Source organism: Petaurus breviceps, unplaced genomic scaffold, assembly GCF_028583685.1.
Source record: "Petaurus breviceps papuanus isolate PSGF00001 unplaced genomic scaffold, PetGlider_PUasm1.0 118471, whole genome shotgun sequence".
In the NCBI taxonomy this organism is placed as follows: domain Eukaryota; kingdom Metazoa; phylum Chordata; class Mammalia; order Diprotodontia; family Petauridae; genus Petaurus; species Petaurus breviceps.
In genome coordinates this window covers 1-13,356 of record NW_027185622.1, presented here as the reverse complement: position 1 = coordinate 13,356, position 13,356 = coordinate 1, and the positions used below count along the sequence as shown (strand labels likewise).

Genomic DNA, 13,356 nt, shown 5'->3' with positions numbered 1-13,356 from the left:
TTCTGAATTCTAAGGCCCCTCCCTCCTTTGATACTTAACATTCTGAGGTCCCCCCTCCTCTGACACTCGACATTCTGGATTCTAAGGCCCCTCTCCTTTGATACTTGACATTCTAAGGTCCCCCCTCCTCTGACACTCAACATTCTGAATTCTAAGGCCCCTCCCTCCTTTGATACTTAACATTCTGAGGTCCCCCCTCTTCTGACACTCGACATTCTGAATTCTAAGGCCCCTCCCTCCTTTGATACTTAACATTCTGAGGTCCCCCCTCTTCTGACACTCAACATTCTGGATTCTAAGGCCCCTCCCTCCTTTGATACTCTGCTTTCTAAATAATGGGACCCCTTTCTGCTCTGACACTCATCATTTCTGGGGGACAGATCTTTGCTCTGACATATAACATTCTAAATTCTGAGGTCCGTGCTCTACCCTCAACATTCTGAGGGGTCTGCTCAGACACTCAGTGTTCAGAAGCTTAAGGTCTGTCTGACTGAATCTGCTTTATCTGTTCTGAGTTCCCCTTCAGCCCCAGTGTCCTGTGATTCTTGGTCCCCTCTGATGGTGTCTCCCCCAACCCCATGCCTCCCTGGATCCACAAATGAGGCTCCCCCTCCCTTCCTGCATCTTTCTCCAGGCCCATTAGAGGCTGGTTCCCTTCAGTGCCCTCCTCCCTCTCTAGCATCTTTCCTAGCCTCCTGTATGACCTCCTTCATCCCCTACCCCAGTATTCTGGGGTTCCCTTCCTAGTCCACAGATACTACCCCACCCCTTCTATGGCCCTGTCTATAGCTTCTCTTTCCTGAGTTATCTTACCTTCCCAAGCTTTACCCTGCAACCTAACCCTGGCCTGGCCTGAACGGAGCCCTGCCCTGGCCAGCCTAGTACCCTGGATAGTCTTCTTAGAATTCTAGTCCTTTGTTGGACTTGGGACCCTCTGAACCTTCTTAGGAGATTATGGGATCCTTGCTTAGAGCTGAAAGGGTGAAGTCCTTGAGTCCAATCATCTCCTTTGACTAATGAGGAAACTGAGGCCAAGAAGCTTGCCCAGAGTCACCCAGCTAGTAAATATCTGAGGTTAGATTGGAGTGGCCGTGGTGCCAGCCTGCTTCTCAGCTTCCACCTTCCTATCACCTTGCTCCCAGGCCTGAACTCCAAGGGGGGGGGGAATTGGGACCATGGCCTGAGTGTCTGGGATCAGGGATGCCAGGCTGGCAGAACCAGCACACTGACCTTGAATTTCTCCCCTAGGACACTGACGTGGATTTGAGGACAGCTGGTTTGGAGTGAGTGGGGCAGAGCCTGAGACTGGGCCAGGGAAGGGAAGACGGTGGGGGTGGGCCGGGCTTTCCTGGGTTACTGGAGGGGAGGTGGGCAGCCTGGAGGCTTCGTTCCTCTGACAGAATGCCCACAGGCCCGTGGGGCACTATGAAGAGGTGGAATTGTCAGAGACCTGTGTGAACCCCGGACCCGAACGCATCGGCCCCCACTCTTTTGAGCTCCTCCGAGTCCTGGGCAAAGGAGGCTATGGCAAGGTATGGGGATAGCCCCCTGGATAAGAGGCATCACACTGCAGAGTGGGGCTCTTCTCAAAGGCAGCTGAGGCCCCCCCAACACCCGTGCCTTAAGATGCTGGCTACCTGTGTCTTTTCCCATGGGCACAAGCCCCATCCTGCAGTCCCAGAAAGTTGGGTCCCTGACAAGTGGCACCTGCTTCCAAACACACACCCTGCCCTGCTCTCCCAGGTATTCCAGGTCAGGAAGGTACAAGGAACCAACTCCGGGAAGATATTCGCCATGAAAGTGTTGAGAAAAGTGAGTGCCGTCCCTGGGAGTGGGAGTGGATGACTGGCTGGGGTAGACCTTTGGTGAGTCAGAGCAAGGGGGAGGGGACTTCCCCAGGCCTAATGCCACTTTCATCTTCATCTGGAAATGATGGGGTAGGACTAGCTGGCCTCCACAGTCCCTTCCAGGCCTACATCTATGAACCAATCTCCTTTCACAGATGGGGAAACTGAGGCTGGGAGAAATCAAGTCAGCTGCCCAGGGTTATGGTAGTAGAAGCCTTGCAATGTACAAAGCACTTTTCCCTTGAGGAAGCTAAATTTGGAGAGTGAAGGGACTTGTTTAAGGTCCTGCAGCTAGAAAGAGCTGGCACCTTGTGAGAGTTTGTGGGATTGGGGGCTCTGAGCCAGGACCCCAGTCAGCCTGGCCTGGCTGGGAGGGGCTAGGGCTCAGGCTTCTAGGCCAGTGGAATGGGCTATTCCCAACAGGGTCTGACTGTCCATCTCTCCTTCCCCTCTCCCCAACCCTGTCAGGCGAAAATTATGCGCAATGCTAAGGACACAGCCCACACACGGGCTGAGAGGAGCATCCTGGAGGCCGTGAGGCACCCCTTCATCGTGGAGCTGGTGTATGCCTTCCAGACTGGCGGCAAGCTCTACCTCATCCTGGAGTGCCTCAGTGGTAGGGCTCTGGTCATCCTGGAGCGCCCTCAAAGAATGGCCACCAGGGTGATTCCTACCTTTCCCCCTCCTCACCATCCCTTTACCACTGCAGTCATGAGCCGGCCATTGGGAGGGAATGGCACAGGGCTCAGAGCACTTTGCCCTAAGTGTTTGTTTCTATCTTCACAACAGCCCTGAAAAAAGCAGGGCTGGAAGGGATGACTGTGCTCCTTTGGCATGAGTAAACTGAGGCTTAGAGGGGAGTGGTTGGCTCAGGGTCACACAGTGAGGCATGTTTGTGTTCCAGGAGGAGAGCTCTTCATGCAGCTGGAGCGTGAAGGCATCTTCATGGAGGACACAGCTTGGTGGGTGCCTGGATATCCCCTGCTGTGCACAACTGAGCAGATGGGGCAGGGGCCCTGGGCCACCCTCACTCACCCAGGCCCTCTCTGCCTCTCTTGTCTCTGCAGTTTCTACTTGGGGGAGATCACCCTGGCCCTGGGCCACCTCCACTCCCAAGGCATCATCTACAGGGACCTTAAGCCTGAAAACATTATGTTGAGCAGCCAAGGTGTGTGTGTGTGTGTGTGTGTGTGAGTGTGAGTGTCTGTTTGTGTTTGTGTGTGTGTGTGTATCTGTGTTTGTGTGTGTGTGTGTGTCTGTGTTTCTGTGTGTGTGTGTGTGTGTGTGTGTGAGGGGGCCAGGGAAAGGGTGAGTCCAGGCAGAGGGGCTCAAGGGGCCCCTCAAATACCAGCAGCAGACTCCAACCAAGGTGGTGCTTTGGAGCTGCCTTGGTTTATAGCTGTCTCATTGTTGCTCAGCAAGCCCTGGGCTAAGGCCAAGAAAACAAAATGTGAACCCGAGAGGCATCTGTTGGAAGAGATCCCCCAGGCTGCTGCTGGCCTTCTGATGTTGGTAAAGAGGGAATGGGACTCATTAGCCTTGAGTTCCAGGTGGCTCACGCCCCTTCTTCCATCCAGGAATGGTATGTTGGCAGCGTTGCCTCGCCTTCTTTGGGCACATGCTAGGTCTGCAGTAGAATGAAGCCTCTTGAGGGCAGGGACATCTCATTTTTGTCTTTGTATCCCCAGCATCAGCCCACAATATGCTTAGTAAATGCTTCTTCACTAACTTTGCCTGCCCTCTCTTCCCCAGGCCACATCAAGTTGACAGATTTTGGCCTGTGTAAGGAGTCTATCCACGAGGGCTCAGTCACTCACACATTCTGTGGCACCATTGAGTACATGTGAGGAGTGAGGGCCCAGGGAGGGCAGGGCAGGGTGAAGAGTTAGAGGGCAGGAGCCTAATGGCCTCCTTTCCCACTTCAGGGCCCCCGAGATTCTCACGCGCAGTGGCCACAACCGGGCAGTGGACTGGTGGAGCCTGGGAGCCCTGATGTATGACATGCTCACAGGAACGGCAAGTTCCCCCCCCTTCTCAGGAGGGTGGGTGGGCATGGAAGAGGAGTGGGGGGCAGGGAGGGCAGCAGCAGCAAGTGTCTGTTCATTGTCTGCCTTCTCTAGCCACCCTTCACTGCAGAGAATCGCAAGAAAACAATAGACAAGATCCTCAGGGCAAAGCTGGCGCTGCCACCCTACCTCACTCCAGATGCTCGAGACCTGCTCAAGAAGGTGGGGCCCGGCTGCCTCCAGGTTTTGCCTTCTGCTTTGCCTTCCTCCATCTCCCTGCCCCAAACCTGGGGCAGAGCCCTGGCTGAGGAATCTGCTGTTCTGCTTATTGCCTGGGCAACCTGGGATGAGCCCTGCCCCAGATGGACTCCTGGCCTCCGATGGCCTCTTCAGCTGGAGATCAGGGGCCTCTATGATTTCAGAAGCCTTACTCTGTGTGTGTGTGTGTGTGTGTGTGTGTGTGTGTGAGTATATGTATATGTGAGTATGAGTATGTGTGAGTGTGTGTGTGTGTATGTGTGTGTGAGAGATATCCAGATTCCAGTCCAGGAAAGGGGCCCCCAGGGGTCACAAGGGCAGGGTTGAGGGCTCCCTTCCTACAATCACAGAGTTACAACTGAAAGAGACCGAAGTAGAGGGTCACAGAGTCCCACCCTCTCAATTAACAGGCAGTCACACAGCTAAGGAAGAGTCTGAAGCTGAATTTGAACCCAGTACTTTCAGACTCCCAAGACCCTATCCACTTTCAGAAAGGGGGAGTAGAATCCTGAGATCCATGACTAAGAAAAGGTCCTTCCCCCACACCTGGACCAAAGGCAGGGAAGTTCTCTGAAGGCCCGGTGGGGGAGGGCATCTAACACTGGTCCTGGAGCCAAGAAGACCTGGGACAGCTCCCACCTCTAAGACAAGTGACCTTGGACCTCTCAAGAGCCTCCGTTTCCACATGTGTAAAATGGGCACAATCATGGCTGTGGTGTCACCCCCATAAGGATGTGGAGGCGTAAATGAAATAAGCTATGTAAAGAAAGTGCTTTGCAAACCTGTTGGCCCCATAGAAACGACAGCTTTCTCCCAACTGGGAAGGGGCAGACCCTGAAAGTGGGAGGCTTTTTCCAGAGCAGAACCTTGGCCAGCCTGGGAGCCCCAGAGTGTGGGGAGCTCCATCATGCTTGGGAAGCTTGGCTGTGCATTTCCTAAGGCTCAAGTGTCCCTGGAAGCCTTTGGTATGACCTTGTTGTGGAGATTGTAGAGGATTGAGTTCAGGTGTGGGTCAGGTCCGAGGCTGCTGCCTTCCCTTCTGCCTCTGATGGCCTCTGATTCTCCTCAGGGCTGCCTGGCCCCTCACTTCCAGCCCACACTCCTTCCTCTCCTTTTCTCTGCCTTCCCTAGTTTCTGAAGAGAAACCCCAGCCAGCGACTCGGGGGTGGACCTGGGGGTGCAGCGGACGTGCAGGTGGGTCAGCTCCCCTCACACAGGGACCACACAGATCGCTAACGCAGGTCTGATTGTGGCGCCCTCCCCCCTCGGATATCTTCACTGGCTCACTATTGCAGGAGGGAAAATCCAAACTTCTCAGTCTGAAAATTGCACACACACCCCTTCCCCTCCATCTGACTCTGTTCCCAAATGCATTTCCTGGTGATTTTCTTCCCGTGTGCTCAGCTCTGGACAAACCTGCTGGCTGGCGTCTGCACAGGATATGCACTTTCCCATATTTCCACCTCGGGGCCTTTGTTCTTCCTAGGCACTGTTCCTAGAACTGATATCTCCTAATTTCTGCTTGGAATCCCTAACCAAGGTGCTCCCTCCCTCCAGCTTTCCCCCTGAAATCCCCTTAGTTCTTAGTACTGCTTTCCACTTGAAGTGAATGGTACATTCCACCCACATACAGAATAGAATACAAACTTGTTCAGGGCAGAGTCTGTTTCATTTTTTTCCCCTTTGCTTTACACATAGTAGGTGCTTCAATGAACTGGGGGCTAGCACACTGCCCTCTGCCAGGGATTGGGAGCAAGCCCTGTTGGGGGAAGGGGGTGCAGCTCTTGTGTGGGAGAGTCGACCTTCATGGGAAGCTTCTCTTTCTACAGAAACACCCTTTCTTCCGCCATATCAATTGGGAAGACCTGTTGGCCCGGCAAGTAGAACCTCCCTTCCGGCCCTGCTTGGTGAGTGTGTGTGTAGGTGGGGGGGGGGCCCTGAAATCCCTCCATGGAAGCCCAACCACTGGCTTTTCCTCCACCCACTGCAGCAGTCTGAGGAGGACGTGAGCCAGTTTGACACACGTTTCACGAAGCAGACGCCTGTGGACAGCCCTGATGACACAGCCCTCAGTGAAAGTGCCAACCAGGCTTTCTTAGTGAGGAGCCCTCATCGGTGTTTGGGGTGAATGGGGGGATAAGGGAGGTCTCACAGTGCTGAGAGCAGGGAAAGAATAACTCCACTCCTGCTATCATCTGCCAGGGCTTCACCTATGTGGCCCCCTCTGTCTTGGAGGGCATCAAGGAAGGCTTCTCGTTCCAGCCCAAGCTGCGGTCCCCTCGACGCCTCAACAGTAGTCCTCGGACCCCCATCAGGTACACTGGGCCTCCAATGGCCAAGTGCAGGACAGTTGCAGTGGGAGGGGAGAAGGTTGTACCGGTGCTTGGGCAGGAGGAAGGCTCTGAAGACCAGGGCCTCTAACTGTCACTGGCTTGGTTGCTTCCTCAGCCCCCTGAAATTCTCACCCTTTGAAGGGTTCCGACCCAGCCCTGGCCCAGCAGAATCCATGGAGCTGCCCCCAGCCCCACCTCCACCTCCACCTCCACCTCCAGTCAGCTCAGCCCCTCTTCCCATTCGGACGCCCACCGGCAAGAAATCCAAGAAGGGTCGGGGCCGTTCTGGACGCTAGAGAGGGGACCACGTTGGCTGTCATTGGCTGTCTCTTGCTTCACTTGAACTCTTAACCCAAATCGCCCCTTTACCTCTTGGAAGAAGGATTTCTTGGCATTGGCCTGGAAGTGCCGTAGGCCCATTGGGCCAGGCTGAGCAAAGTGCCCTTAGGGCCTGGGGGGGAGGCACTTTTGCACAGAATCATGGGAAGTGACTGCCACCAGGAACAGCAGGCCACAGCCTCAGGGAGCACTGCGTACCCCCCTCCCAGGTCCTCAGCTGCTTGTGCTGTGTCTTTTAGGAAATTAAATATTTGAATTCTGGCACTAGCTAGGGCCCCTTTCTTGTGAAGGAGGCTCGCTCGGCAGGGGCTTGGCAGCTTAGGGCCAGGCTCACAGGAAGCCCCCAAACAAGGAGCAGGCGTCGGGGGTCTGTTCTGGTGGCTGCCTTTGGAAGGTTGGACAGGGAAAGGGCTTGGGGTGGGGTCATCCAGAAAAGCACAGAGGAATCCAGTGTAGGACTCTTTATTTCAGAAGGGGCTGCTCCCCCTTCCTGGACCTTGAGCGGGCATCCTGCTTCTTTTACCCGCACATTTACAAGGACAGGGAAGGCTTAGTGCTCTTGGTCTGGGGCCGGGGGGACAATGCAGAGACAGGTGGGCATCGCCGTGTGGCACACAGATCCATGTGGGGAGACATGCAGTGACCATGCCTTCAGGACCATGGGAGTACCCTGGGGATGTAGGCAGGCTGAGCTGAGGGGGCTCGTGGGAGGCTGGGGAGGCCCTCTTTAGCCCCTGGTGGCTTTTGTGCCAGGAGTGGGCAGCAGGGAGGGTAAGGCAGATCCCCCATGCCTAGAGCGCGGTGATGCTGAGGCTGTGGCCCCCCTCTGTCCCTGCCCCATCCTCCCAGGCTGCACTTCCAGAAAAGGCGTGGAGGTCACTCAGCAGGGCCTCGGCCCGGGCCCCAGAGTGAGCATGCTTGGGCTCCTGCTGCGGGTGGTCACCCCCTCGGCTTGCCTCCAGGCTCTCTGAGCTCCCAGGCCCGTCGTTCTCGGCCCCCTCTGGCTCCAGGTCCTCCTCCTCCTCCTCCTCCTCCTCCTCCTCCTCCTCCTCTCCCTGCTTTTCCATACTGTCCTGAAGCTCTTCGATGGCTGACCCTCCGAGGCACCGGGCCATCCCTGTGGCCCGCAGCAGCCGGCGGGCCTGGCTCCACAGGGAGGTACCCAGGCGGGTGGGGTGGTAGTAGCCCCCTGATTCCCGGCTAAGGTGATACCAGGCCAGGGCCAAACCCACCATCAGGATCAGCAGCAGCAGCACCAGCAGACACACGGTGACAGAACTGTGGGAGCTGCTTTCCTCAGAGCCCAGCGCCCCTGGCAGAGCTATCAGCGCCAGCAGGCCTGTGAGCCGGGACAGAGCCTGGAGAGAGGGAGGAGGGGAGAAGGTGGAGAAGCTCCGTTTGCCAGGGAAGGCAGCAGGGGAAAGGCACCGGCTCAAGCCTCAGCACCTGGAAGGCCTAGCTCCCTGGGGCCTCCGAGGTGAACTCAGAGGTCCTCTAACAAAGATCTGTGAGGTCTAGAGCTCTAGCCACATCTCGGCCACCGACTTGCTGTTAGGCTGATCACCTCACCTAGCCCCAATTTTCTCATCTGTAGAATGGGAATGTTATGACTACACAAGAGTCTTGTGAGGCTGAGATGAGGTGGAAAAGCACCTTGGACAGAGGTCTCCAGTGTTCTGTGACTTTGGGATGTCTGGACGTTCACCCCTGCCCAGGGTGGAGGCTCATGTATCCTGGTCCCCCCCCATCCCCCCCCCCCCCCCCCCAAAGGGAAGTGCCCTGTTCCTGGAACTCAGCTCAGGAGAAGAGCCCTGTCCTGGAAAGACCCAGCCTCCAGGCCCCAGCTCTGGCCCTTGGTAGCTATGTAGCAGGGCACGTCCACTCTGACCATCAGTTTCTTCATCTGTAAGAGGGCTAGCGGTGGGGAGAGAGTGTGGGAGGGCTTTTCTGGTCCAGAATGGGACCTGGGAGGGAGCCCCTCTCCTCCTTCCCTTTGGAGGGCTCCCCAGAGATGGGGGGGGGCTCTGCCCTGGAGCAGAGCTCCAGGGGCCTTTCTCTGAGCCATCTGCTTAGCATGTCCTCCCCTCCCTCCCTCCCCACAAATAGCTGTGGGTGGGAGCCCCTAGGCATGTGACTGAGGCCTCCACTGCCTGCCGCCTTCTCTGTCAGAGGAAGCTTGCGGTTGGAACAAAGCAGGTGGAGGCTGCCGTGCAGAGGCTCGTGGGGGTGAGCAGGGAGCTGACAGTCTTCATTTCTGGCCCACTCACTTCCCCACCTTCAATGGGCCCTGGACTGCTGGCCGCTACCTCTCTGCTATGGCCTCCCTCTATCCTCTTTGAGTCATTTGGGCCCAACTCTGGCATGGGATCCTGGGCCATGGGAGAGGCACCTGGCTTTGTGGGTAGATCCCCTGAGTTGAGCCCGAGAACAAGGAGAATTGGGGTTCAAGCCTGTTTGTGCCCCTTTCTGCCTGTGTGACCTTGGGTGAGTCCCTTCCTCTCTGACTGCCCCAGACAGTTTAACCCCCTAAGCTGCAGGGCAGGTGCTGGGAGTTCCCAATACTCATGAAATCCAAGGTTGGGTTAAGTCCTAGGAGATGGGGATCAGGGAGGCAGCACCCACAAAGGGCACAGCAATGGCTGGCCTGGGCCATCTCTGGAGTTGACTGGCCCTGGGATGGAGGGCCCTGGAGCATCTATGACCACTTCCCCTTCCCCCAGTGTTCCCCCCAACTCACCATCTGGCCCTCTGGTCTGTGAGCTGGACCCCGGCTACTCTGCTGTCTGTAGCTCTGGATATGAAACAGCCTGGGGTGGGCAGACTGGGTGAAGGAGGTAGGGACCGTGACCTGGGTTAGACTGGGGCTTCCGGCTTCCTGTCTTTTGCCCACCCCCTCCCTGAAGCAGGCAGGGGCCCAGTGCTGGGGAAGAACTGGGGGAGGCCAGGCACATCAGGCAGGGGGTAGGAGGGTGGGGAGGGTTACCTGGTTACCCTTCTCTTGGCCAGTGTCTTAAACCATGCAGCCCAAGGGCTTGGGATGTGGAGCAGGGGGGCTGACATCTATTAAGCATTTCATAAGTTCTGGGGATATAAAATTAGGCAGAAACACCGTCCCTGCCCTCAAGGAGCTCAAATTCTAATGAGGGAAACAGTCACCAGCTATGTGCATTTAAGATACGTGGAATTCCAGAGGGAAAACTTGGAGGGGTGGGGGGGGAAAGTGCAGGAAGTAGAGGAAGCAGGCAGACGGCTGGTGCCAAGGCCGGCGATGAGAGATGAAGCATCTGTAACCCCCGGTCAGCATGGAGTGCTGAGAAAAGCAGGAAGGATTTTAAAGAAATTTTCTGTCTGATCCTGAAGGTAATAGGGAGCCACTGAGTTCATTGAGGAGGGGTGACACGATCAGATCTGGGATTCAGGAAAATCAGTGGGGGCTGAGTGGAGGATGGGCAGGGATGCCCCCAGGCCCTGGCAGGCAGGAATGCTCCAGGCAGGATGTCCCAATAGTCCAGCTGGGAGATGCCAAGAACCTGAGGTGAGGGTGCCAAGTGAGGGATGGGGACTGACTCTAGGCAGCTTGGACACATGGGAGAGTGAGAGGCAGGAGTCTGGTCTGACAGCTGGGTTTTGAGCAAGGGGGCTGGACACCGTGGTGGTGTCTCATGTCCCATTGGGCTGAGGGGGGAGTTGGGGGGATGGCAATATGTTCTGTTATGGACACGTTCAGTTTGAAATGCTGCCAACAGGATGCCCAGTCTGAGATGTCCAAGATACAGCTGGTGAAAAGCTCTGGGAATCATCAGCAGATGATTGGTGAAGTCCAGGGGCTGATGAGGTCACCAGCCAGATGGGCTGGGGGGAGGTGAGCTCTGGGCCCGGGGACCCCTTGGTTACTGGGGCATGAAGATTCCCCTGAAGACTGAGGAAAGGCAGGACGAGGCCCAGGAGAGGGCAGTGTCCCCCAAACCTAGAGGCACCCCAGAGCGCAAAGGTGCAGTTTGGCATTCAGGAGGGAAGGGAGGGAGTTGGTGAGTGTAGAAAACTGTCTCCGAGAGTTCACCACAAAAGGGAAGAGAGGTATGGTCGGATAAACAAATTAAAGGATGCAAGAAACATGGGCATGTTTGTGGGCAGAGGGAATGAGCCAGTCAATAGGGAGAGGCTGACTTAGAGTGGGGATAATGACCCCAGATCCATGAACTCTGAAGATCCCAGCTGGGAGCAGGCAGGGCCTCCTTATTGATGAGGGAGCAGGCTTAGAGGGAGGTGGTTTTGGCGGCAGAACAATTGACCCAATATTGGAGGGCTGAGGGCCCAGAGATGCCTTTTCTCTTCCTGGTAGTCAAGCCCCTTGCCCCCTTTCCCCTCCACCCTGGCCCCCAACAGCAAAGGGGGAGGCCATGCCAAGTTCTTAGAAAGAGGTTTTTATTTGGAATGAAAATATAATCAGACCCACAACTTCCACCAGGGGAGCTGAGGGTGGGGGAGCCTGTGGGCTGAAGGGGACTGTGGGAGAGGGACAGATGGTCCCTTGGAGGTGTGGGAAGTTCTTGCCTAGTATATAAAAAAAAAATCATTCTTGGTAACAAGTATAAAAGTGGTCCGGGCCAGGTCCTGCTCCCTGGCCGGCTGAGTTAGCGGTGGAATCTGGGGCAGGGAAGGGATGGGTCGCCTCCAGTGGGCAGGGGCTGGGCACTACACATCCCCATTCTCCATGCGGCCCAGTTGTTCTTCGAGACGGGCAATGCGCTCGCCCTGTTCCTTCACCAGGGTCCGGAGCAGCCGTAACTCACGGGTCACCTCTTCCAGCTTCCCCGAGTCCTGCAATGGAACCAGGGGACCAGTAAGGCCCAGGCAGGGCTGCCTGGTGTGCAGGGGGGATGCCCTGCCCACCTGGCACCCAGCAAGTCTGAGGCCCTCTACACCCTGTCTGCCCTTCCCCAGGTGGACGTGCAAGGTGGCAGTGATTTTCTGCCCCCATTTCCTTTCCTTCTCCTAGGCCTCTAGGGCTGGGCCGTGCTGCTAACTGGACCTAGGCCAAGGTGGCAGGCAGGTACCTACCCCAGCTCCGGCGAGGCTGCTGCTGGTGCTGCTGCTGCTTGGGGTGCTGACCGAGGTGGCGGTGGAGGCAGGCGTGGAAGGCCCGGCCCGGGTGGGAGTGGGAGCCGAGGCCGCTCGGCTCTCATGCAAGACATTTTTTCGGCTAACCTTGAGGTCCCGCTGCTTGCTGGGTACATAGGCTTCACGCAGGGAGATGAGGAGGGGCTCGGCATCCCGCCCACTCACCCATTCTTCAGCTTCCAGGGCAGCCTCAGGTCCTGCTGTGTCTGGGTACAGGTCATCCTGAAACAGGTCTGACTGCGGGAGCAAGGGAAAGCCTCTGCTAGGCGAGGGTGGAGGAGGAAGCCCAGTCCTCTCCCTCCCCAGAATGGGGTGAGATGGACTGACCCATGGATTCCTCCCGAGAGTCAGAGCACTAGGTGTGGAAAGGGCCTCAGAGCTCTACGGAGCTTGTGTCCCAGGTTACAGATAAGGGACCAGCTGTAGGCCTCCCAACTTTGAGGCTTGAACTCAGGACTCACTCTCACTTCCTAAGGAACTCCCAGTGGTCAGTCCCTGGGGCCTTCATGTGTCCCCAGACTCCCTGTAAAACCTCTGACCTACCCAACTCCAGTCCATCCTCTGGTCACTAAGGCTCAGGGCCCCAGAATCTTGCTGAGCACTGGCCAAGCCTGGTCACTTCTTGGGCCATGGCAGCTTTCCCTCTGGCCTCTCTCCTGTGCTCAGGCTCTGTCAGGCCTCACGTGGATCCCCAGGGCTCCCTGCCTCTGGTCTCCACCCTCAGGCACACCAGGACAGCTCCCCAGGGAGGACGGGACAAAGTCCAAATGGCTCGGCCTGGTCCTCCCCTGGATGGCTTCTTTACTATCCCAGAGAAAGCTTACATCTTCAAAGATTCTGCAGTCAGGGGCTGTCTGACCTCCGTACCTTTGCCTACACCTTACCATGATTACACTCCTGCCCCTCCAAATACTGCTGTCCCTTGAGGACTAGCTCAGGGTATCCCACACTCTTGCATTGGAAGGGACCTTGAAGGCATCCAGTCCAATCAGTAAATGGCAGGAACCTTGTGACATCACCACGGAGCAAGTCATCTGACTTCTTGGGAAGGGGGATCTCTCCCTCTAGGGCAGCCTGGCCGTTCCACCCAGGGACAGCTCTGACATTCTGCCCCAGTGAGACCATCCCTAGGGGCCCCAGCAAGGCCATTGTGGTAAGCTGGAGAGTGTCCAGACTGGTGAAGCCCATGTCACATGAGGGCCCGCCTGCAAGGGACTGAGCATGGATGTGTGGCCTAGAGAAGGCCTGGGGAACATGCACACTGCATTCTGCTGTCTGAAGGGCCATTTTAGGGAAGAAGGACTAGGTTTGTTCTCCTTGGCCCCAGGGGTAACAGGGGCAGATTTAGGCCCAAGGCCAAGATAAACTTGCTGCCAGTGAAAGCTGCCCTGGGGGGATGGGCTGCGGGGGGGGGGGGCCTCCCTCCCAAGAGGGAGTATTCCTTTGGCCTGG

General features: G+C 56.7%; 2 protein-coding genes and 1 long non-coding RNA gene across 4 annotated transcripts; 1 reads left to right on the top strand and 2 right to left on the bottom strand.

Annotated features, from left to right (window-relative positions):
- Window positions 1-1,223: 1,223 nt before the first annotated feature.
- LOC138161684 (ribosomal protein S6 kinase beta-2) lies at window positions 1,224-7,050 on the top strand. 2 transcript variants are annotated; one of them, XM_069088488.1, is made up of 14 exons: window positions 1,224-1,283; window positions 1,412-1,532; window positions 1,744-1,812; window positions 2,316-2,463; window positions 2,752-2,809; window positions 2,915-3,015; window positions 3,600-3,690; window positions 3,773-3,863; window positions 3,968-4,075; window positions 5,243-5,305; window positions 5,941-6,018; window positions 6,102-6,209; window positions 6,314-6,426; window positions 6,560-7,050. In XM_069088488.1, exons 3-14 carry the CDS (start codon window positions 1,795-1,797, stop codon window positions 6,738-6,740), a joined length of 1,158 nt encoding a protein of 385 aa, XP_068944589.1. In that variant the 5' UTR covers window positions 1,224-1,283; window positions 1,412-1,532; window positions 1,744-1,794; the 3' UTR covers window positions 6,741-7,050. The 2 variants fall into 2 exon arrangements, with proteins under 2 accessions (XP_068944589.1, XP_068944591.1); XM_069088490.1 differs by having other exon boundaries at window positions 1,250-1,283; window positions 1,401-1,532.
- Window positions 7,051-7,239: 189 nt separating this feature from the next.
- On the bottom strand, window positions 7,240-9,705 carry LOC138161697 (protein tyrosine phosphatase receptor type C-associated protein-like). Its single transcript, XM_069088514.1, has 2 exons — window positions 9,521-9,705; window positions 7,240-8,141 (listed from the first exon to the last, which is right to left on the bottom strand). The coding sequence occupies exons 1-2, from the start codon at window positions 9,521-9,523 to the stop codon at window positions 7,575-7,577; spliced, it is 570 nt and encodes a 189-aa protein (XP_068944615.1). The 5' UTR covers window positions 9,524-9,705; the 3' UTR covers window positions 7,240-7,574.
- Window positions 9,706-11,191: 1,486 nt separating this feature from the next.
- Window positions 11,192-13,261, bottom strand: LOC138161694 (uncharacterized). The gene is made up of 2 exons (XR_011168441.1): window positions 11,845-13,261; window positions 11,192-11,604 (listed from the first exon to the last, which is right to left on the bottom strand). It is a non-coding gene; the product is annotated as an uncharacterized lncRNA (long non-coding RNA).
- Between the last annotated feature and the right edge of the window lie 95 nt (window positions 13,262-13,356).

Coding starts and splice junctions, on each gene's coding strand:
- LOC138161684 (XM_069088488.1), top strand. Junction 4,076..5,242: donor CTCGAGACCTGCTCAAGAAG/GTGGGGCCCGGC, acceptor TGCCTTCCCTAG/TTTCTGAAGAGAAACCCCAG. Junction 6,427..6,559: donor AGTCCTCGGACCCCCATCAG/GTACACTGGGCC, acceptor TTGCTTCCTCAG/CCCCCTGAAATTCTCACCCT.